Here is a 25,231-nt window from a genome sequence, read left to right on the forward strand (position 1 = left end):
ATATGGCTATTCTTTTACAGGTTTATGGCAAATCTGTTGAAATTATTTTAAATATTGCCTTTGATTGGATCATAGCAATTAATATTCTCTGCTAGATTAGTTATACTGTGCATTCAGTGCCAGTTCCTATTCTCTGTGAACCATAACCATGCTAGGTGCAGTTAACTGCTCAAGCCATATAGTCCCATAAAAATCTTAATAAAATCTGAAAACTGTGGAGTATGGGTAATCTTGCTATAAATTGTAATAAAAATTACCCCTGTAGACTCCATATTCTGACCATTACGTTCATGGATACTGCTGCTTTGTACATAAAGTTTTATGAAATAAATCGACCAATTCTGCTGCCCCTACTAGGCGTCAAGCTGTTTTGATCAAAAATCTGATAGGTGCACTCAGCGCATTTTTCCGATGCATAAAGCATTTGTAATGAACTTTAAATAGGAAGAAAAATGCTATATATGTGCTTTATACAGTATGAACCAGCTTACAAGAAGGAAATATTGAATAGCATCATTCACATGCGCTTGGTAGGTCTGTAAAAGACACAGTTTTGTTCCCTAGAACACATTAAATAAACCTGAGTACAACACAGTCTCTGTGATCATAATTTTAAGTAGCTCCTGTACATCTGCTTCTGGAAGTGTTGCTTCCATCGTTAAAAATGCAGAGTGATGTCTGTTACAGTCTTTTTTGATGCTCTCCTGCTTACCAAGTCCATGCTGGTGTCCTGTTCGCTAAAAAAATTTTCCAAGAAGGGGGATGTTCATTTGTTTCAGACATCAAGCTGTGGTGTGAAGCTGCACTTCCACAGTTACAAAACCTATTTCGTAGGAGTAACCAAGAAGAACCAAGATGAGTTTTTCCCTCTGCTTAGTGTTTGATTCACCCAGATGCATATATTATGAGAGAAGTTTGAGACAGTTTCATTTTAAGAAAGAGCAGAAGAGTTGCTCTTGGCCAGCAGGTTTCTTGCAATATTTCAGATTCTGAAGTATGCTGTATGCCAGAATTAAGAGTCCAGAGTTATGGTTTAGATACTGCAGTATTCATAACTGCAGTGTTTCTGGTGCTGGCAGATTAATTGTGCATTGTGCTGAAACGTGAGTGCCATACAGTTTTCTTTGCCATATTTTTTGTTTCCATCCTTCCAGGTGTTTGACAGCAAATGTCTGTCTCTTACTTCAGTCCTTCATGCTCTGCAGACACAGGAACAGATGTGTAACAGCAGTCCTAATGAGATTCTTGTGAATGTTAATTTTGACATGTGAGGTAGTATTTGGTTTTCCATTCCTAATGGAAGTAATTGTAAAACAGCATTGCTTGCAGCTGGAGACAATCTTTAACCTATTGTATGCCAAAAGGGATTGAAAACAACCAGAGAGGAGTTTATTTGGAACTACAAAGGTGACCCTTTCTGGCTTATTTGAGGCACCCCATGTTTCTGCTCATTTAAACTTCATCACAATAAAAATATGTGGCTGTGTTTCTGAAACCAAACCCATCACCCAGGTGTGGATGAGAACTGGCAAGGCAGGAGGGGCCTCTCCCCATCCAGGCTGATGTTTCAGCTGGCACAGGTCTTAGTGTCACTGCCCACTGCAGAGCTGTATAACCGTGCTTCTGACAGGCAACTCCTAGTGGGTGAACAGCAGGACTGGTTCGAAATCACATCATGAGCAATCATTTTGATTAGCAGGTTGATAAGGCATCCTTCAGAGAAAGCAGAGCGGGGAATTAAAAATGTGAAAAAATGTGAATTTGGAAATTTTCAAAGAGCAGAAACAGATTTTTAATTATTTTAAGAGAGTAGACATGATTCTTACTGTAGTGTGGTATGTTGTGTTGGCAGACCTCTCTGTGGGTAGGTTTACACAGTTATTAGCTGAGAAGTAAAGTAAATGCAGAAAATTGAGTTTTTAAGCTGAAGTGAGACAGAGGTATTTCAGGATGCTGAAATTTTCTCTCTGCTTTCACACCAGCAAGCATCATCTCACAAAGACTCTTTTCAATATCAGTTAATTACTATGTGGCTTAGCTATAAATTGAGGTAAAACTCCTAGTGGTTACTTAGTTTTCTCCTGCTCTTAAATATTTCATTCAACTTTAGCCTAAGGGGCTCATATTTGCCTTCAAATCAAAGATAGGATGTAGACATAAAATTATTTCTAGTTGGTGTCCATGAGCCTAATGAGGGCATGAGTTTTCATCCCTTTGACTCACAGGAAATTTGACTAGGGAAAGTAAATCAGGTTGCAGTAAGTGAGAGCTGCCAGTGGTGACAGCAGTGTTGTGGTGTATGGCCCTTTTCATGCCACCTGCAGACATCCAGAAGCAGGGCTTCTGACAATGCTTGGCTTTGTCTGACCAGATCAGAGCACTTGAGGTGTGTATCCCTGATCAATCACTGAACAGAAGCAAAGATATTAGGACAGACCTGGCGAAAGCCCAAATATGACAGATGGGGAGAAAATTTATCTACAATCCTAGTATCAGCAGCACATGTGGGAGGAGGGGTGCTGGGCTCTTGTCAGCCTGGAGAGATTTAAGTCCACAATCCCTTCCTTCCCAAGGGTTTCCAGAATGTGGGCAGGAGCACCAGTTTACAGAATAAAGAAGAAAAGAAGTCCCCTGATGGTGTGGCTGTGTGCTGAGGTGATTCCCCTGGGGAGGTGGAGGCTTGATCTTGTTCCAGGGGTTCATCTGCCCTTAGCAACCGACAAGCTGGATCCTTCCCAGAGATTGTGCTTCCGTGACATGGCTAATCCCGTACCATGTCAAAACCAATGCGGCCCTGTGCCAGAAAGCACAAACTCATGCAGTGCTCATTAAAAAGCTCCTATGCAAGTTAAAATCTCTCCCAGCATTGTAGAACAGGCAATTTTGTCCTCAGAAGCAGGATTGGATATTGTCTGACCCTACAGCCTGAATAAATTTTAAAGCCCTGAACTGTTCAGTTTGACAGAAATAGAAGCAAGCTTATATCTGATCCAGATCAGGCTTTTTCCTACTGGCAACTGGCAGCTGGCAGATAGAATATTAATGATGATAGACTTAAGTTGTGTAGTATTTACTGGCTAGTATGTGTCTTACCAGCCATCCATTTGCACATCTTCCGTTAAAACAAGTGCAGGAAGTGAATTTGCTCAGTGCCCAGAGGGAAACTCCTTTTTGGTAAAGGAGTGAACTCCTTTTGGTAAAGGGGCATTGAGAACCGATTGCATGTATTTATGTACATCATGAGCAATTCACTCTGTTTTCTGTAGCAAAAAAGGACCTTTGTTTCTTGAGGCTAACAAGGATGGGAAGCAGCATGGCTGCTTGCAGCCTTCAGCACTTGCAGACATTCTTAGCTCCCCTGGCTCACCAGTCTATTCAGCATAGAGAGCTAACAGCTTGCTTCTGTAGCTCCTGTAAACTCATTCAATGGCACCTTTGTTCATGGAAGCAGCAGTCTCTGACTGGTTTCTTTTTGCTTGCCTCTCCTTAACCTCATTCACACTTTACAAAACCACCAGATAGCTCTGTTGGACAAATCTTACCTTTCAAGAGGTGCAGCAAGGGCAAGAAAACTAGTTAAGGTTTAGGGCTTTAACTTCATTAATTAATGTGCCTGCCTGTTTTTGGGAGGACTCAATTCAGTGACCCAGACAAATCCCTTCTGGACCCATGGTCCTGAGTTCAGGGAAGAGCTTGGTTGTTTGAGCAAGATATACCTTTAAGGGAGGTTAAAATGCATTGGTGTGTTTTATGGCTTTCCTCCACCTTGCTTGCAAGTTGCATTCTGTTACTCACTTGTCCTCCACCTTTTTTATGTTATGTACTAAACTGTCTCTTGCCTGTCTCTTCATCCTCTCCTGTTTGATGTTCATTAGGCCAGTAATTGCTTCTAATTCGGTGCTTATGAGCTGAGGCTGGTATTTGTAAACCTTGGTGCCAGGAGCTGGACAGTTGTTCTCAGATGTCCAGAGAAAGTCAAAGCTGTTGACGTAAGTAGGAGTTGTGAACTCTTGTGTGTAACAGTCCTGTGCTGCAGTTTGCACGCTGCAGAGTGGTGAGGAGGAGATATCTGTTAGGCTCTCAGCCAGCTGGTTATTCACATGGCTCGTTTCAGGGAGGAGAGTAGCTTTAAAGGCTGTTCTCCCCAGCAGCTGCAGCCATTCTGATGAGAAAACAGGGCAGTTTACACCAGCTGGCAGCAGCAAGGCTCAGCCTCCTGGTCAGTCACCTCGGCTCCCGAGTGCCTTGGCCACCCAAGTCCACAAGCTGGAAGGAAGCAGCAAACAAAGAGACAAAAAAGGATGTAAATGTGGGCTGACATACAAAGTAAAGGAATAATCCCTAGAATGTTGTTTCATTTACTTATAATATTTAGTTAGGTTTTCTGCAAGTATATAACAGTGCTTGAACTATCAGCCTTTGAATTTAGCCACTGATGCCCATTCCATTCTTCATTTTTTGTCCTCTCCATACTTAATGAGTGGCAGCACCTCATGATGTGCCCAAACATTGGTGTCTGATAGGGTAAACTGTACCCAATGCGTACAGTAAATTGTCCCTGGGTAAAAAAGTACAATCCTATTAGTACAACCTTTGTGTCTCTGCTAGAAGTGTACACAGAGTAGGACTTACTCACTGAGCAGAACCAAGGAGAAGGTAATTGAGAGCTTTCATCCTGGCACATTCCTGTAGAAATCTAAAATCAATGCCAAATGTCATAGGAATCTCAATGATATCTTAAGAGCAAGCAATCTGCAGTAAAAATGAAACAACATGTCTTAAAAAGAATGAAAGTAAGATTGTTCATATGCATTTATACTGTCTCTTTTTATGTAGGTGTATTCATGCTTAAGTGATCAGAATTCACATATAAGAGCTGTATTGCAGACTAAGTTATGTAACAACTTTAGTCATTTCAAGTTAGCTTTACCTCCTGAGCTAGCTACTTAAAACCTCTGCTGTAGTGCAAGTCAGAGAAAACCTCAGCTAACATGCATAATTTTTTGTTACAATTTTTAATTCTGTGGGTAAATAATCAGCTTTCACGAATGTGTCACCTGTAACATATTTAAATATTGGGCATATACAAGCATAACATTTTGTAATGGGATTCACTTTAAGGGGAAAAAAGGAAAGGTTTTCTCAGAGGGTAGTAAGGCATTGGGACAGGTTGCCCAGAGAAGTTGTGGATGCCCCATCCCTGGAAGTGTTCAGGGTCAGGTTGGGTGCTGCTCTGAGCAACTAGTGTCTAGTGGATGGCATCCCTGCCCATAGCAGGAGGGCTGGAAATAGATCAAACCTAAGCCTTTCTATGATTCTTTGAAAAAATTGGAGAATTAATGAAATGCATAGTAATAGTCTCCTGCTTTTAAGAAGGAGCATTAAGGAGCAAGACAGAAGTAGCACTTCTTTCCAAATAGTTTTCTGGGGCTAAATCAGCTGAGTAGATGGCTCAGTTGCTTTTAAATGAAATACTAAGTTATCCCTGGTGCTCAGGTTGAGGTTACACAGTCAGAATTGTGCTCGTTCTGCCTAAAACAGTTAAATGTTTTGAGGAATTTCTGTGTTGTGTTTGTCTCATGTAGGTCTTGGTTCACTGTCAAGAGCCTTTGCTTTGATAAGCAAAAGGTGTTTACCATACATGAGGAAATAAAAAGCAGTCCAAACATAGCCAGCATTACTGAGGCACCTGACCTGTGCCTGTAGAAAGGTAACAGTAGCAGTAATGTGCAACTGTAAAAGCACTGTGGTTCCAGAGGTGTTGTTCCATCAGCTTACTGAACATATTTAAGTCTCTTCCTTATGAAATTCTGTACCATAAAAACCACAGCTGAAGGTTAGTTTATAATCAGTGTTCTTTTACTCACAGGTGGTTTGCAGCTAAGACATAAATTAAAATTTAAGACTGACTTTCCCTGGATTCATCACTCATTTGTGGAGTGCTTTCTTTTCAAGAGCCCAGCTATTCATCAGTCCTACTGTTACGGCTGCACAGCTCCTGAAGTATCTGCAGCCCTCCCATTTTTCATTATAACTCAGTCCCTTTTGTAGAGTCAGTAAACACTGTAACATAAGAAAGATGGCATAATGGCAGATTCAACTATGACTTTTGAAGGTGCTGCCTAGCTGTAGACCCACTGAACTGTTCATGATCTCTGAAGGGAGCTGGCCAGATCTGTGGTTAGCCAGAGTTGAGTAGGAATGAGTACTTTTATCAAAGATCATGTTGCAAGACCCAGAAGAAAGTGTCCTATCTCTGACACTGCAATACAAGCTAACAAACTGCAACAGTTAGCCCTTTAAATGAATAACCAGGAATTCCCCTATTTCACCAGAGCAGACAAAATAAACACATTTTTACGCAAATCTCTGCCTGTCTTTCCTCTTCCTATGCCTCCCTTGCATCTCTCCAGTTTTGCTCTCTTCTCCAGCTGCTTTCGGTGTCTCCCAGCACTTACTGATCCAATGTGGTATTTCGTGAGAAAGGAGAAATCTCTTTCTCCACATCACCTCTGAAGTTTGTCTGTGGCACAAGCAACCCCCAGTTCCTCTCAGCACTATTCCAAGTCACAGATGTGCCCCATATTTCTCCTCTATGCCCATTTCTTGGTTCCTTCCCCCTATCCCACCAAGTTGTGCTTTCTTCCCCCTTGAAGGACAGCAGCCACCATAAGAGGGAAGGCAGGTCACCTGCCTTTCTCCTCTCCTTTCCTGTTCCTCTTTGGCAGAAAATCTAGCTCTGGTGGCCATCTGCCAGGTGCCCAGCTAGCTGCTCTCCCTCCTCCTTCACGGAGCAGGGGAGAAGATAAGATACAAGGGTGCAAGAGCTCAAAGCTCAAGATAAAGGCGGGGGGATCACTTACCTTTACAGGCAAATAGGACTCAGTGTGGGGAAAAGTAATTTATTGCTAATTAGAAGTAGATTAGGATAGTGAGAACCACCATCCCCAAGCCCCTTTTCCAGGACCCTGCTCCTTGATTCCCAGCTCCTCTCCCTCCCCCGTCTCAGGGTGATGGGGACTGGGGGCTGTGGTTGGTCTGTAATTGTTCCTCTCTGCTGCTCCTTCTCCTCACATTGTTTCCTTCCTCTACTGTAGGTTCCCTGTAGATAGTAGTTTCCACCAGGGCAGTCTCCTCCAGGGACCTGCCCCATTATGAAGAACTTTCTCCCCTCCATCTCCTTGTACACTGGTATCTGCAGGGTTGTTTCACATGATCCCAGAACTGTTAGTATTGGAAGGGACTTCTGGAGATCACCCAGTCCAACACCCCTGACAAGCCAGGGTCACCTAGAGCAGGTTGCACAGGAGCACATCCAGGTGGGTTTTGCATGTCTCCAGAGAGGGAGGCTCCACAATCTCTCTGTGCAGCCTGTTCCTGCGCTCTGCCACCCTCAGTGTAAAGTGTTTCTCACACTTCTTTCCCCTCAGTCCTCTCTTGGCCAGTTGTTTTGCCTTTTCTTAAACCTGTTTTCCCTGAGACACCCCCAGTGCCTGCAGGGCTCAGCTGTGCCCAGCAGTGGGTCAGCTGGAGCAAGAACTGTCTGTGTCTGGTACAGGGCAGCCCTGGCTGCTCCTCATACAAATCCCTGCAGCTGGGTACTGACAGCATGGTTATACTGTAAACTGTCGATAGGTAAAACAGTCCTGCAATTCCTGATCTTCAGATATTTATAAGACCTGAAACTGGGTGGCTTTTCAAAAAAAAAAACTGTTATCCCCACTGACACTGGTCACCTCAACGTTGGTTGCCTATGTGAGATTACACATAGTGTGGAGTGAAGGATCCTTCCGAGGCTGACAAGGATGTTGAATTGTGTCAGAAATCAGGAATGACTGGGGTTTTAGATGCCTAAATTTTAATTGAATTGAGTGACATGGGTTCTATCCTGATACCTCACAATGAACACTCAGAATCAGAGACTGCTCCTGAAATTTTGCTGTCAAATGCACTCTTGAGTGTTCTGTGTTGTACAAAGCAGATGTAACCCTTTCCCTTCACTTTCTGAAGTCAAACAGCATATGTTACTTGAGTGTAAACTGGGTTTTTTTGGATGTGGTATGTGCAGTTGTATTTCAGTACTGCTGAGTGCATTGGTGTAGGCTCTGTGAATTCACAGACCTGCATGCCCCTGGAAGTGCTCACATCCAGCTGTGGCACCACTGGGTGGCTTTGCCCACCTATGAGCCAATCTGGGAAGCTCAGCACAGGCAGTGCTCTCCAGGCAGATGTGTTGTGTGCCCTGATGTTGTTCTGGGACAAGATTAATTTCAGCACACTCTTATTAATCCATTATATGTCTCTTTGCAGCACAAATGGACCCCCGAGGCCTATCTCCCAGACAAATTAAGAGTGACAGTGATGATGACGACCTGCCAAATGTGACCTTAGATAGCGTTAATGAAACTGGATCCACAGCGCTCTCCATAGCCAGAGCAGTACAAGAGTAAGTATCACGTTCCCAGACAAGATGAGTGGTGCTGAGGTGTGCCCAGGGCTGTCCTCCCTGCCAGCACCTTTTCCATGGAGCTTTATTCCCTTTTGGAAGAGATTATTGTATCTCTTGTCTCTCTCATGATCTTTTCCTTTCTTTCTCTGTGCCCTCATTATTAGGTTGAGTTTCAAACTGAAGTGGTTTCTTCCCCTTAATATAGTTGGAAAGCTTGTAGTGGTTTTATATCCTCTCCAAAGAGAGGTTAGGTTACCACTCAAAAAACAAATACTTTTTTTCTTGGCTGAAAGCAGCATCAGGAAGTTGCTTCTAGTTGCTGTCAGATAGGAACTAACAACATTTCTCATGGAGGACAGTGTCATTGGAAGAAAATTACTGAGGGACATCAAACAGTTTTTACATTGCTGGTATTTTTCTGTGTACTTTTGCTAACTGGGTCGACAAATAATTTCTTAATTTAGTGCTTGCACTGCTTGTTTGAAAAAAAAGAAACAGTTTATCACGAACATTAGCAATTCTGTAGATGCATGAGCTTGTTCAGTCACCATAGCAGCTGGAAGGGAACCAACTGTGAGGTAAATAAGTATTAATATCCCCATTTTATAGGTGAGGAAAATGAGGTTATGCATAAAGGTCACCCTGTAGGTCTGAAGCAGAGCTGGAAATAGAACTAGAGCCTCCAGGCACTGAAGCCTGTGCTAGACCCACAAAACATGCTATTTTATCTGAGAGGTTCAAAATATGGGCATTCTGGACATTATTAACTTAAAAATGTGTATAATAAAGACCATTAGACATTGCTATCATATGAATTATTATAGATATATTTTTAATGTCTTAATATGGTATCCAAAAATGTTTTGCTTTGTTTTCCTGGACATCAACAGCTAAAAGAGCTGACATTTCTAAGCCACGTTTGGGGAGGGACTATCTTTGAGCTTTTTGGGTTTTTTTCTATTGCATTTTCACCAGAAATGTACTACCTCATCTTCCAGCCAGGCACTGTGAATCTCAAACCAATATTCTCCTTAAGCAGAGAGAGAGAGAGGTGTTTGTGGGCAAGGCAAGACAAGGTGTCGGTTCTGTGATTAGCAGGCTCCTTTTCTAACAGTGATAAAGGAGGGGAAGGTTTCTTTGCCAGTGAGGCTATTGCTTGATAGACAGGTCCCATATGTATTTTCCATTTTCTAGTCACAACACCAGGCCCTGAAATGCTAAGTATTTTTTCTCAATTTATAGCACATGTAGTAAGACAGAAAAATAAAGCAAGTCAGTATTTTGCACTAAATGATTTTGCACTGCCTAATTACTGAAAAAAAGGAGGTATGGAGCACTAGCAAATAATTTTAATATATGACTGGCAGGCAGATACTGTTCTTTGTGATAGATATTGCTTGAACACTTAGAGAATTGGTCAAACCACAGGAAGCTTTTTTAGCTTTTATATGATGCATTCCACAGTTTGTGAAGGTAAATATGTTGAGTATGATTTGACTGGCTCTGGAGCTTAAAAATTAAATTAAGAAATTTAATAATGTAACATCAACTTGTTCTTGTTACAGGTTTTATTTAAACAGTAATCTGTTAGTTTATTTCAAAAGACCCATTAGGAAAATCTAATTTGGCTGTGATCTGCAATTTGTCATCTTTACTTCATTCTCAGTCACAGACACCACACATACAGCTGCTGAGTTGTAAAGGAATGTTGGCACTTCATGCCAACTGCACTCAATCTATTTCTTACTTGGTCTGCAGTATTGTGCCCTACAAGCAGGCTTTATTTTGATTTTAGGCAACTAATACGTACCTTAACTTTTGAGGTTTAGCAAAGGAGTCCAATGAAAAAGAAGCTCTCATTCTCCATAGCCTTATTGCAGAGAGAAAAGTGTCTCTGAAGCCTTCCAAAGGGAGATCCTGTGTGCTCAATTTCAGCATCTAAACTTAGCAGACAGGAATTTCCTCTGAGGACATGGAAAGGCACCTACTGTTCTGCTGAATAACCGGGTGGCGTAGGGACAAGCATAGAAGGACTTCTTCAGCAGTCTAAAGTGTAGGTCAAAGCTTAGTGCCTCAGGGAGGCAGACTGGCCCTTGAGTCTGGACAACTGTCCCACTGAGTGTGTTCTTTTCTAAGTGAACTTGTCAGCTCTTTCTGGTGAGTAGTTGCCCAAAAAATAACTTCTTGCAAAGAGTGACTGGGAAGTACACCACAGTACTTCCAAAGGAATGGCAGCATCCTTTTCTTCAGTAGCAATTGGTGTTGTACAGTCTTTGTTAAACACAATACCAGTTTGTAGGTTCCTGCTAGCAGGTGCAAGACATCAGCTGACCTTTTTCTGCTTGTTTTTCAGGCATCTTTTTAATTATTCTAGGTAAGGATTATGAATGTATATATATATATGTATAAATATTTGCCTACTGCCACTCATTCTCCAAGAGCAGTAAGGGGGTTCAGACTTTGGTGGTGGGCATTTGCTTTGGGTTGATCCCATACAGCCCCTCACCCAGAGTATGGGGCTGTGATGGATTGCCTCAGTGCCTTGCCCTTCTTGCCTCCTGCCTTTCCTTGTGCTGTCAGTGGGCTCAGGATGCATCTTGGCTGTGTGAATATCTGCATCCAAGCCAGTCACCTCACTCCCTGCACATGGGCCAGGCAGACCTTGGCAGGTTCAGGCAGCAATCCCTGTGCCCTTCTGGAGCTGTGTGATTTAGGGACAGAGGGAGACTCGGGCTGTGAGTGCTGCTCCTCTCCATCACCCACAGCAGTGCAGAACTGCCTGGGACACACATCAGCACTGCAGATCCCTGGTGCAAGGTGAGCCTGCTTACCTAGCTGGGTCACAGCACAGTTTGGAAGGCCTATCTGAAAGCTTTGCTTTTCATGTCCTCTTAAACTGGATGGCATCCACCTGTGTTGCTGCTTTGTTTCAAGTGCACTGTAGTCTTACAGGAACAAAATTCTTAGGAATAACAGTTGTGACAATGAAACACCAAGAGCCATGTGTTTGGCATTTGTTCTTATTTACACAAACAGAATGTAATTTGCTTGCATATTTGTAAAGTGACCAAGTATGACTATTTTTTCTCAGGGAAATTGCCTTCTTGCTGCAAGCTTTGTGTTGGCTGAGCTTCCAGACTTCTTTCTCAGTAGTTCTTTTGAAATGAGCTCATAGTTCTCCTTCAGTTCAACAAACCAAATCAATAATGTAAAGTTACAGATAAATAAAGTCATTATTTCAAGCAGGGTACTTTGGTGAAATTTCTTTCTGTGACAGTGCTGTTTTATGGAATTTGCTATGCCTTACAAAATGCAGACTAAGAATAATTTATTAATCTCAGATAATATGCTCTGGCTGATAATAAATATTGCAGCATTATGTAGATTTCAGTGGGCTTTGCATTGTAAGCAGCATTTCATCCTTTTTGTGGTGTGTTCTACAAACTCATTTTGACATGTAACATCTAACAAAGAGCAGATTTGCCTCTGTATGCCTGACACCACTGATGCTTATTACACAGGAAGAATAGCATTATATATTCAGAGTGAAATCTCAGATACACTCCAGAAATCTTCATGAAGCTGAGGGAGGAGAGGGCATTAGTCAGCCCCTAGAAAACCAGTAGAACTTTTTTAGGGTCCCTCACAGAGGCAGCATGCTGTTCCCTCAGCCTGGCAGCCTTTCCATCCCTAGGCAGAGCTGATGCAGGATGGCCTCAGGAACCATATCCATGGTGTATAGTAATGCTAACCCTGAACAGAGCATTCATCTCCTTATTTCCTCCACACTTGTGTGGTAAAATACATTATTTTACAGCATGCAGCTCTCCCTCCCTGAATCTGCATAACTTAAGAGCTACTTGCAGAAGCTGACAGCAGAAGCAGGAGAGACAGAGGGTGACTTTTAGCATCAACTTTTGGCCAGTATGTTGGTAAAAATCCAAAGGTGCAGAAATTCCTCCTTCTCTCTAGACTTTTTTTTTTCCTTAGGTGTTGTAAGTAAAGGAAACTCATTTTTTTTCCCACATGTCAAGGAAAAGAACTGTACATATAACTTGATGATGCTCCAGATAGTGTATTATTTTTCTGGAGTAAAGGAGAGACAGAAATTTCAGAGAGAAAATCCTGTCTACTTGTAGTTATAGCTGCAATTAATTCACAGAGATAGGATTTGTCATTTGTATGTGACTGTTCTGACCTTTAACATGAATTTCTCTTTGCACTGAGCTGGGTGCCTCGGAGTGCTTGTATGAAAATGAGATTAGGGACCCTAACCCTGTGCTCTTTGGCTGCTTTATGTGACTAATACATTGATGCTAATGTGATCATCTTACTTTGTTTTTAAATTCTCTGGCATCTATTACTGCAATACAGTAGGAGTTAGTTTTGGATACTGCACTAGCAAAAATAAATTCCACAACAGACAGAGAGCATAGCCACCATACCAATGTACTCTCTTAAATTAGTACATGCTTTTCAAATCTGATTTTTTTTTTCCTAGATCTCTTTTTCTCTCCCTTCTCTTCTTCAGTGTAAATTAACTTCTGTGGTTTATTTTTATTTCTTTTTAAGTTTGTATCTTCGTTTCCATCAGCCATTCATTTTCTACACTAGTATAGTTTGTTTTTCTGCTTTGGTAGCAATCATTACTACTGTTGTGCTATTCATTATAGGAAAGTGTCACCTCATTTTTTTCTTCCACTTGCAGACAAAATACTTTGTCCCAGGTCTTCAAGAAACATAAGTGAGGGTGTTTCAGCAGTGCTTGTGTGAACTTTGCTTCCATCTTCTCTGGTACATCTGTGCCATGAACAAATGCTTGTTTTAAAACTGGCACATAATTGAATGGTGATTTTACAGATGGAGAATTGGCTAGTGCTCATCCAGAATTCCTCAATAAATGTTTTGGGGTTTTTTCACTGCAGAACACTAAATGGTTTGAAGTGAAATTGTGGGAATATATCAATTTCAATTTTACTTGTCTCATGAAGGATACTCAGGTCTGGGATGCATTTTTCTGTTGCAGCAAGACTTCAGAGCAGAAGGTTGCATAGTTGCTGCAATTGGAGGGAAATTGGACCACACACTCAGAAAGAGCTGTCTGTGGGCCTCTGACCTCCCCACAGGCTGTAACATGGTGAGGCTCCTCCTTGGCCTCCTCCAGAGTTGTTCTGCAAACTGAACTTGCTAAAAACAGTGAGAGGCATTTGTGCAGATACGTAAGCAAAAGACAGTGGTGGCACAGAGCCCTGCAAGGCATCTGTGTTATGGTTGGTGCCCCCACTGTGTCATTATTTCAGGGATGTTTCTGTTCTAGTTTGTTTTATTTTTTGTCAGCAGTCTCAAGTAAGTATCCTGTGGCAGAAAAGAATAGGCTTCTGCAGTGAAAAGTGTTGCTGGGTTGGACACTGGCTACTGACCCAAGGGCACTGCTGAGCTGGCAGTGTGCTGTGTCTCAGCTACCTTAGGCAACCTCTGGGCACTGCTGGATAGTCTGATTTGGACAGAGCCTTGCAGCAAAGTTCATTTCTCACAATGCAAGCTATCTAAAAGTTAGGCTCAAGTATTCTGGATTTCTTCAGTGGGGAGGTACTTCCAGGTTCAGTCATCTTATCAGTTATGATCATCTGCCTTTCAGAAGGTATCTGTCTTACCCAGCAGCTGTAGAGAAACCTGGACAAGTGGTTTAGGGAGAGCGATTAAACTTTACATTGCTGAAGTTATATATGAGGAAACCCCCTCCATGTTCTCCCCCTCCATTTTCTAAGGCCATGCAGAAGTCTGTGACTCGAGAAGAAGCTGAATTAGTACATCTAAATTTGACCTGTGGCAACTACTATAGGTGTGCTCTTTCCTACCTACGTGCACTCCCTACATGCAGTTCAGAAAGCTTGGTGAAGAAGTACTGACTTCTACAGTGTGTTTATGTGGCATTTTGTGAAGTTATTTCTAGCAGAATCTCAATTCTCAGAAACATCTGTTTATATATAAAAATGGATTGGCTGAAGTCCTTATTAAGGACTTCAGGAGCTTGAAAGACCTATATACCTTTGGGAATTCCTCTTTAAGCATTAAGTATGAACCTGGGGTTTCAATAATCCAGTAAACCTGTATTATTCTAAAAAGGTTCTCTTTTAAAATATGTGATGTTTTGCAAAAGAAAAGTTCAGTAACTTGACAGTTGGGCAGTAAAATCAAAGGATGCTGTCCTGTGCATGCACTAGGATTTTTTGGTGTGAGAATTTTCTGCTATATGTCCCAAGGCCTTTTGCCAGGATAACAAGATTCCCCATCAACCAATGATCATTAGAAACAAGGGCTAGGTAAATGGCAACTGTTAATAAAAACAAGCTTCTGTAGAGAAATTAGCACCACTTCTTACTTTGAAAGAGCTGTATTGCTTAAATGGAAGTCTGTCAGGAGGTAGGGGTATTGTCAAATTGCTCCCTGAAGAAAGCTAATTTGAAAATAGAGTGCTTCTACCTTTCTCTGCACAAAATCATATCTTCCTGTCTCCTCTGTAAGAGTGTTTCCATGACTGTTGAGTAGGTCATTCTAGAGCTTTTACCACACTATTGCTAGGAGTAATATTTTCCTTTTGAGAGAAATATTTAAATTGATTGCTTAATAAGCTCAAAGAACTAAGGAATCCTGGTTCTGTTAAAGTCTGAAATCCTGTTTGTGTTTGCCATTAACTTTGTTTGATCTAATGATTAGTCCTGAAACTAAGAGAAGTTTGGATGCTAGAAAAAAGAGAAGTAACTCAATACTTAGGCTATTTGGGGGACCATTATCTTGCAGTGGAAGAGTTACCTGTAACATGTATTGGTTCAATGGTACCTTCTGTATGTCTCTTTCACTTCCTTTATATATCATACAGAAGCTTTCAAAGATCTTGGTTTCCCAGCTTCAGTTTAGTGTCTGTTTTGAATTCACATATAAATGTGAATTCACATATAAATGTCTTCTTAAACATAAGTTAAATTTGTTAATTAATTTAAATTTAGTCTGAGAAGTGCCAATCATTTCAAGGTAGTTGTCAAACTTTGCCATTACAGGAATTTTACATTTCTAAACATGTTCACACAAACATGCTTTGGAATAAAATGCCATGAAACAACAGCGTGTGATTATCATTCATATTGCATTTTTTATCTTTGGAGTGCTTTGCAAACATTAACTAATTAAATTGTACAGGTCCCCTGTGTGTTCAAATATTATAATTATCCACAGGTTAGTGACTTGCTCAAGGCCATGCAGGAAAGCAGAGAATGAGTTGGGATCAGGTACATCTGCCTCTTACTCCTGTGCTTAATCCACTAAAGTGTATTGCTCCAGAGTGAAGCTTGAGTCATTAGTTGTTAGGTATGTGAAATGCATTTTATGGATAGTGAGGCAGGCATTCTGTAATTGCTTGAAGAGCATGACACCAAAGAATGAATTATAAATAACATTATGAATTACTGCTACCCAGTTAGCATTTTGTACACCTGTTTGGCATCTCTTTCCCCAGTGATTTCATTATTCAGCTTTTTATTTTTTTTCTTTCTAAATCAGCACAGAAAGCGGGGCAGAGATGTGTGCCTTAAGAAATTTAGAGCTATAAAAAAGTACTCATAGGTGTGGATTGGACAGCAGAACACTGCCAGGAAAAGCCACAATAACACTACCTTAGTGAACTGCTACTTTGACTTACTGATAAGAAGAAGAAAGGGCATTGTCCTCTGCTGACACTTGAGCCAAAATTACTTCTTATTTCATTATATAGATTAGATAAGTTTTTATCTTTCCTTTTCCTTAAGGCAGTTCCTGTGATTCTGTGACAGACATACATGCAGCACAATTAAATCATAATAGCAATGCTTACACTGATTTATGGAAATATTGTCCTGAGTGTTTAGGTCAATGCATGCAAAAACACAAGAGTTGTGTAGATCATAGGTATGTAAACTGCATGTAAAGGAGGGAACTGTTAAGAGGGGAGCACTGTTTGGCAAGGTATAATTGAATGAGCATGTAAATACAGGGATAAAAAAAACCTACTGTTTTTCCTGCCATTTTCCTTTCTCCTGCATAATGGGAAAAAAATTGTGGTAGGTTTTCCTGTCTATTAGTTCAATCCTCTTTGACTAGCAGTGATTTCACCACAACCTCATTTCTCACAAAAAGTTCTTTTTAGGCTGGAGATAAAAGAGGAGTGAATGGAAGTTCTTGGATGATGGATCTGAAGAGAGTTTGTGTTGAGCCTGTGTGCCAAGGAGTGTCCCATGTGTGTGACTTAAACATGAGCATTACTATTTTGAATACATCACAGAAAGGATACTTGGACCTAACAGTGGCCACACAAGAAATTACTCCAGTCAAAATAAAGGAATTGAAGGCTAAAACAAGGAGAAAAGCAACACAATGGCTGCTTATTCAATATTACAGCAGCTAATCCTGAAGTAATTACAGTCACAAGTGTGACTCTGCACCTCTGTCATTAGAGCAGTGACAGAAGATGTGTCAAGCATGAAGTTCTGGGTCATATTTTTCTTTCTTTATCCTTGTGAGATATACTGTTTTTTACCACATACTGAGTTGCCACAGGATAAAGTAATGCAAGGAAATCTGGAAGCTGAGGCAGGCAGAAAATAAGGAAGAGACCAGGGTGGATCAGAGGAGGCAGCAACAGCCAGTGTCTCTTGTCTAGCCTGTGTTGCTAGCTCAGGGGGGCATGGAGCAGGCTGGCAGGCACTGAGGCCAGAGGCTGTGCTCGCCCTAAGGCCTGTCTACAGGATCTGCTGCTGCCTGAAAAGCCCAGCATTGCCAACACAGCCTGAAAAATAAATTAACCTGGGGATGACCGGAGGGTGACATCAGGCAGTAAAAGAAATACTTGGTTTAAGTACTCATTAAAAGTCAGCAGTCCCAATCTTGTCAAAATATGTCCCTTAATTATTTGCATGGAAAGTACAATATTTAGCACAGTGCTGGTAATGCATGATAAATCTGGGACACACAATGCTGTCAGATAGACATATAATTCACCGTGGTATTTCTCTTAAGAACTGATGAGCACTGCTCTTTCTGTAATCCGTTGCTTGTCAGGGCCAGAGTCAAACCACTGACAAGTAAGTTCACAGGAGGGGCTATAATGATGACCAAATCTCAATCATAAAAGTTTCAAAAGCACAATAATAGGGTAATGTATAATAAATTGTTTGCAAAAAATTATTTACCAAGCTGAACAGGTTAATTCCTTCTGCACTCAATTTTTCTGCTTCAGAACTGCTTGCTGTCTGTATCACCACATAATTTCTGAGGTCCTTTGCCATTCCTAAAGCTTAGTCAGAATAACAGAATGTGGTTTTCCATTTGCTTGAGAGAAACTACAAGTGCATGCAATTCTGTAACAGGTCAATGTACTGCACGACATGGGGGTTGCACTATCCCACGTGGTTGCAGCACACATGCAGTACTGCAGGTACCCAGGACCAAGATGAGCCACAGCAGCACAGGCACTTGAGACAAGATGCAGATTTTCTGCTTTGTGGGAGGTCTGGTGGAGGTGTTGTGAGGTTCTGAAATAGGTGATTGGTTCCAGCAGTGTGGCAGAGCTCCTGTTCAAGGCATTAACATTCCCACGGTATAGTTGGGGAGTTAAAGGCTTTGAAGTTCTAGGGGCAGTGCAATCAGCTTCCTGGGGCTGTCTCCACTCATATCCTGGGTAGGTACTTGGCTGTGGATTGTCTCTGCTCTCTTTGGAGCTTGGGCTTTTGGGCTGAAGTAACCTACATTACTTTCATTAAAGCAGTTTGGGAAAAAGAAGAGCAGCTCACATTCCCAGCTTTCCGTTGTGGAAATGGAGAGATCAGGTTCTGAGCTTACCTAGTCTGCCTGTTGTAATGCCCAAGGTGTGCTGTCCTCTTGCCATGGACAATCTCTGTGTAAAAATGTGACAACAGCAGTGCAGCCACCCACCTATGGCACAGAGGTCTGGTGGTTAAAGCCTAGAGGTTAGAGCTTCCTAACTCAGGAAGCTGGATATCTACATTTGTAGATATCCACTCCACTGGGAGTGGTCCTTTCCCTCTTCTTTATTCTGCACTTGCTATTTGGATTGCAAAGTGACTCTTAAAGATCCTTTTTATGCTGATTACATGGTCTGAGATGTGTTTTAACAGTTTTCATTGCACAGATAAGCTTCAGAGGCTAAGGTTAGGTATTTCTCTCCGTGGTTTCTGGGTTGAAGAGGCTGGGTGGGAGGCCATAGAGGAGCATAGTAAGTTTTACGTGTTAGTGAGGTTGATTGGATGATACCTGAGTGTCTTTTGCTTCAGTGCCTGGATACTGTAGGTTCTAAACAGAGTTTTAGTTGTCTGCTAAATTTCCCACTGTCAAAAATTCAGCATGCAGATGCTTAACCTCAACAACTATATTTTGGTCTGCTCTGTGGCTTAGTTGTTAAAAAGGGAACTTTGTGAAAAGGAGTGTCCAAAATTTAAAGCTATGACTTCTGGGTAAAGTATTGTTGTTTATATCACCTGTGGGAAGAAAGGATTTTCCAGTAAGACACAAAGATGATTGCAAATTAATTGACATAAAAGAGAACCATTGGTGTTAATGGTTTCCAGTTACCATTTTGCCAGTGCATATTGCTTTCAGTTTAGGACTGACGGGGCAAGGGAGATTTTGTCACAGCACTCTTTGATTTGATATTGACAAAGTTGTAAAATAAAATCTGTACCTCTTTGATACTGTAGCACAAGTACCTGATACATATTTCTGAGAAGGAAAAGACTCTGTGTGGAGAGTGGAAAAAGAGTATGGAAAAAAACAGTGTTAGGCAATGAAAGAGCTAATAACTTACACTTCAAAAGTTCTTTACATCATTTTGTCATCCATGTAGCATCTGTCATTATCAGAAATTTAGCATCTAACAAATGGCAAAAACAGTAAAGGAGGCCAATATTTACTGTACACTTGAAGCAGGGAAATGCAACAGGTTCAAGGCATGCAGTGCCAAACTTTGAGAGAAAATAGATTATTTGTAGGTTTCCTAGGGCCAGTGGAAAATGCGATTATATAAATCAAGCAAAGTTGTTCTGAAAATTTCTTTTTCACTTTCAACAATTCCTATGCCAACCTAGACATTTTAATTGAGCATTATAAAAGATCCAAAACATTTTTAGTGCAAATGCATTCAACTGCTATTATGCTAGAGCTTTTTTATGATTCATATTGTTGCTCTAATATTTTCGCTAGTTTCTTGGGCATTGGTCTCAGACTTCTTTCATTGTACATTTGAGGTGTGAATCACAGAGAGGACTAAAGGGGCTTATTCATGTTCTTGGCTTTCTTCAGGTTTTTCTTTTTTTTTTTCCCCTAACTTGATGGAACTTTTTCCAAAAACCGTCTATATGATGCTTCTTGTTTGAGCACATGTAGCGGATCAGAATTTGTCAATGAAAAGGAACATTTCATGTAGTCCAAATCTCAGCCAGCATAGGAGTTTGTACAGCTATGGCATTGTGTTTTTGTGTTGTTCATTATTCAAAATAGTATTTTAGAAGATTGTCTAGTTTCTTTGGAGTCCCAGTTCTAAGTAAAAATTTTAAAGTCTGAGTTTTTTGGTTTTGTCTTGAGAATAATATTACTGATGCAGCAGAATTCTGAGAGCAGACATTCACTGCAGCCACTATTTCCTCTTCATGCAATGCCTGCCTGCTGTAGATTCTCATTAGAGTTTACCTCTTTGTCACTGATCATTTTTTAATAAGAAAATATGATGCATCATGATCCTGAATTACCACTGAGTGACATATGGGCCCTTAAGCTTTGACTTTGCTCCCATGAAAATTGATCGCAGAGGTCCTAATGACTTACTTATCATTAGCTGGGACATCTGCAGAGCAAATTCAGTTTGAGAAGAGTTTTGAGAGAATGGGAAAATCCTAAAGTGCCTTCCACACTGAGCCTATGTGCTTACTTACTTTGCAGTAAGTGTTCCTCAAGCTTGTCTAAGTCCCCTTCGATTATTTGGGGTAACTTAAAATTCCTAATTGTCTGTGTTCAATTTCCAGAGAGAGCATGTGGGGCTGTGCCAGGTCAGCTGTTAACCCTTTTCGTTTTTTCAACTCCAGGTATGAAGCATTTTATTGTGTATTATATAATATTCTGTTTTATTGATAAAGTCTAGTAGCAGTGCTTTTCAGGTTTCTTTCCCTCTTTATGCCATGACTGGGGGATATGTGGGGCTAGGCAAGATCTGAAGTTGAGTTTTGCTGTTGTTTTTTTTTTGTTTTGTTTTGTTTTTTAATCTTGGGGCTCAGAGGGTGGTGGGGAAGCTGCAATTTTTTTTTCTTTTTTTAAAAATCCCAATGTTTAAAATATGACAATAGAGAATACCTTGTCTGATGTTGAATAATATAAAGTGTTCAAATAGTCTAATGAAATTGAGTAATAAAATTAATGAATGTACATCAGTGTAGCCCATGTTATCATGGGTCATTGCCAGTTACCGTGAAGCAAAGCTGCAAAATGTAGGTAGAGCTCTTTGTAAACATCTCCTTGCCATTATTTCAAGGAGGGCAGAATTTTAAAACCCTGCTGTGTAATGTTCCTAGTACATGCCCTGCTTTTGGGTGCAGGGTTTACATGCCAATCCAGTGGGGGGAAGGGAGTGTGACTTGGAGGCTTCAGCAAATGTTGTGATGCCATGAGGGCCCTACAGAAGGATGTACCAGAGCTGGTAGGGTTCCTTCCTGTTTTTGTGGGATTCATGGCTGTTGCTTTAGTAGATTTTAAAATAGTATGCAGTGAAATCTCCACTCTCTGTGTGCTTGCTTGCTTGCCTCTCCTCCTCCCTTCTTTTGTTCGTTTTGTGCACCCCTCAGAAGATTCCTTTGGAGTGGTGTTTATTATGGGACAAGTGCAAACCCATCAGCTCACTGCTTTGTCTGCTCTAAGTGACCTGTGTGCCCTCTGTCTGTGAAATACAGAAGAAAAAACATATTCAATATAAGCAGATATGTTCCAGAACAAATCATATTCTTCACATTTATAAGTACTGCTAAGCTTCATAATAAAATTAGGAAGAAGCCATGCTTAAGAGCAATTACACTTTCAAATTGCTAATGAGTAGTCAAATACAGAAGTCATTCCTCAAGACTACTCCTATCTTCAATTTGCAGTTAATTACACTACAACTGCTATATTTATATTAAAAATTTGCAGGATCTTATTATTTAAACATTTTCAAAGTAGCAGCAGGAGCAATTTCTCTATTAGAGCTTTTAAGGTTTCCTTGGGTATGTGTTTATAAATTATACATTTATTTTTTAAATCCTTAGAATTTTCTTTAATCTGATTGTTTTATCAGTGCTACATCAGAAAGTATTCTGAAGAGCCTACTGGTCTCTTAAAATATTGTGTTTCTAAAATATATGCATATTTTTAATGCAGTCTTCTTTAGCTTGCATTAAATTAACTATAATATTGTGCATATTGGCTTCTATTCTGCAGGAAGCATTTTCAAGAAGGAAACTTACGCTGTTAATTTTTTGCTCTTTGTTAATGTTGTCAGTATTTTGCTTAAAAAATTCCTCATGAATTTACATGGTAATTACATACCACAGTAATGAATATGAGATCCTAATAATGAGGCTCCTGAAAAGATGTGTGGTTAGATGTAGATGAAGATGGCATAAGTCATCTCATGCAGCAGTTCTAAACTGCTGAAAGTTAGTGTGCTCTGACTGGAGTGAGATGAGACTGAAAGGTGATATTTGGCAAGACAAATAGGTTCTAAAAAACCCAGAAATTTTGGGAAAGAGCTGTAGGGTTTTTATGTCTTTTTAAAATAAAGAACCAAATTGATCAAAGACACATCTGTCAAGCCTCATTTGGGCCGTGTGGACCTGCCTGTAGATTGAAAGGTGGAAATAAGATCAATGAGATTAACATAAAAGTCAGTGCATTATTTGAAAGTAGGAAATCTTGTGGTTCTTTTAAAACTGCTGACAGTGCTAGGAGTGTTCCTCACAGGTGGTCCTGCTTCTTGGGCTATGGCACTGTTGGAGTTTGGAGCAGTAACTGCTTGTCAGAAGTGAATTCTGCTGCAATTAAATGCAGCTATATGAGTGGATATATTTCATTTGTAATAAATTTCATGCCTACCCAGGACTAAGTATTTTTCAGCTTTGTATTACTAAACTTATCTTTTTCCACTAAATTACAAGAAAGTTATCCTTCCATTAAATTACACTCAAAATTATGGTATTCCAGTTAGGAAAGTACAAAAACATTCTTTGCTACTTCAATTTCTTTGTGATGATGGAGGAACAGAGTGGATCATAAAGTCTTGAAGAAACAATTTTTTTGTTTTTTGTTTTTTTCCCTTTTTTTTTTCTTATTGGGTTAATCAAATCGACCAGAAATTGTAAGTTTTACTTTAAACCAATTCCACACAGTTCAGCATCTGCTGACCTCTGTGGATGGCCAGAGGCTGGGACAGTTGCCTCAGTTCATGCACATCTAACTGTTCATTTCCTCTGAAATGTGGAGCATTTTGTCCTCCTCTGATCCACTGGGAACAAAGTGATAATGTGTGTGAGTTTCACATGTTGGAGGCACAGTGTGCCTCTTCATCTTTGCTATCTTGCAAAGGGTACTGCTTTTGCTCTTGTAGAACCTCCCTTATCTTTTTAGCACCTCATCCACAGGCTCAGCCAGATGGGAAATGGTTGGCAGCTGGAGGACCCAAATGCCAAATCCTGGAATACAGCTTTACTGCATTGGCAAATGGGTTCATGGCTGGCTTCTTGGCTTGCACCTCTGCTAACTTCTTGGCTACTGTCTAGCTGGCAGCTGTGGCACTGCCTCTGGGGCTGTGTTCATGTCAAGCTACTTTGGAGTTGGATGGCTTTCCTGGTCTGAATTACTCTGCTGGACACCATTTTCACCTTAGTTCACTTTGACTCTCCATTGTTCAAAGACAAACATCTGCAGTGTTCTATTGTATTCCTGACATTCGTAAGACTAATTCAAAGAAGTCCTTCTCATTTGTCACCAGTTCAAAAAGAAAATCAGCATTGCAGTGCAGAGTAGACTGCTTTACTTGTTAGCATTCCCAATAGTTAGTAAGAATGTTAAGGCCCAAGTCTGTACTTGAAATTCATCTCTAGGACCAAATTGTTAACTGAAGAGTACAGGCTTTAAAGGGTATCTTTCTTATGCCTAAACTTTGATTGCTTTCAGCTGAAAGTGAATCTATCATCTGTAAAACAAAAAAATCCCCACACACATTTGCAGAGGTAATCTGGTTCATTTGTAAAGAACAGGATAAAGAATAATGATGATGATAATAAATAGGAAGTTGCTGGTAAAAATTAAAAGCACTGCCAACAGAAAATGCTTGATCTTCTCTTTGCGGGATTTGGAATGTCCTCATTTCACACTTTAATTTTACCTCAGGTTTTTTATTGGGCATTTTTTGTTAGTTTGTTGTGGTTTTTTTGCGTTTTTTCTCCATAAATGAGGTAATGAAAAATTAATGCTTCTAGGATAGCCAAAGCATTTGAAGCAATTCTCTAATCTATGTATTTTTCTTTGTGCAGCTCTGTGCATAAACATTACTTTCAATGGGAAAAGCTGCAAAATCAGGGGGTCACTTACACTCTGCATACTTACAGTAAAGTTCAGATTAGTCATACCTACTATGAAATTTTCATTTCCTCTCTCAGCTAGAGTGGGACTATGTTGTGTTACACTAGAGGCACTAGTGTCCCTGTTACTCTCTCAGAAAACTTTTAAATGCTTGAGTGAGTAGCACTTGTGCTTCACTGTGAAATTAAACTTCTACCTGTATGTTAAGGTTAAGCTTTGCAGGTTGACCTCTGAGGAAAAGCATTTGAATTCCTCGTTATAGTCACTAGAGGGAATTGCATGTCCCAGGAAGAACAAAAAAAGGAGCCCTTACACATCTAGGTGCAAACTTTGCTGATGTCGTAGGGAATGTACGTGCTTCTCTGGAATACAGCCCAATTACATCAGATCAATCATTATGGACCATATAGAGAATCAGTAGGAAATAAAAGCATCACTTTCACTCAGAGGTAGTCTCTGTAGCTCTTTCTGGATGATAATGGAGCAGACATGAGTCTTTTGTCAAACAAGCTGGCAGCAGCAACAGCAATTTTGCCACTTTTGCAGATGAGCTTCATTAACTAGCTCATCCACAGAGTGGAGACCTGAGGTGTAGGTTCTGAGCACAAGCTGGTCTCATTGGGATCCTAGGTGCAGGCCTAATCAGATAAGATATGAGGGGAGCGGTGGAGGTCATCTCCCACCTGAATAGGGGCATTTGTATAGACAGAAACACAGAAGTTAAGGGATGGAGAAGGAGAGTGGGTGAGAAGAACCTGTACCCTTGCCTGAGCATGGACAGGACTGGGGCTGTAGGCTCCATATACACCTTGCCAGTGCCACCACCATCAGAACTCTGCCAGCCTTTTGGGGCTTCTTCACAAGGCACAGGCTAAGTCCAGGAAGGGCTCTGCCTGTAGATGGAAAATGGGAGCTGCCAGAATGAGTATGTGTGAATATGTGCCTGGTGGTTGGTACCTAAAGAAGCTCCAACTTAACAGTGAAGGACTTCATGGGTTTGGGGTGAGGCTGTGTAGGACTCTTCATGGGACAGTGGTTGGGGATGGGGTCATGGATCTAGGCAGGCTTTTGTATCTGCCTCCCTAATCAGGGTTTCACCATGCCCATTTTCACACTTCACCACTTTCCAAACTT

General features: G+C 40.8%; 1 protein-coding gene across 4 annotated transcripts in view; it reads left to right on the forward strand.

The window, feature by feature from the left end:
* KLF12 (KLF transcription factor 12) overlaps positions 1-25,231 on the forward strand; it is a 226,778-nt gene that overhangs the window by 148,160 nt on the left and 53,387 nt on the right. For 2 of the 4 annotated variants that reach the window (XM_079312987.1, XM_079312988.1), the window contains exons 5-6: positions 8,311-8,446; positions 20,515-20,574. In XM_079312987.1, the coding sequence (XP_079169113.1) occupies positions 8,311-8,446; positions 20,515-20,574 (196 nt within the window). The remainder of the gene's footprint in view (positions 1-8,310; positions 8,447-20,514; positions 20,575-25,231) is intronic. The other 2 variants (XM_079312989.1, XM_079312990.1) reach the window with 1 other exon arrangement.

This window comes from Erithacus rubecula, assembly GCF_903797595.1.
Source record: "Erithacus rubecula genome assembly, chromosome: 1".
In the NCBI taxonomy this organism is placed as follows: Eukaryota; Metazoa; Chordata; class Aves; order Passeriformes; family Muscicapidae; genus Erithacus; species Erithacus rubecula.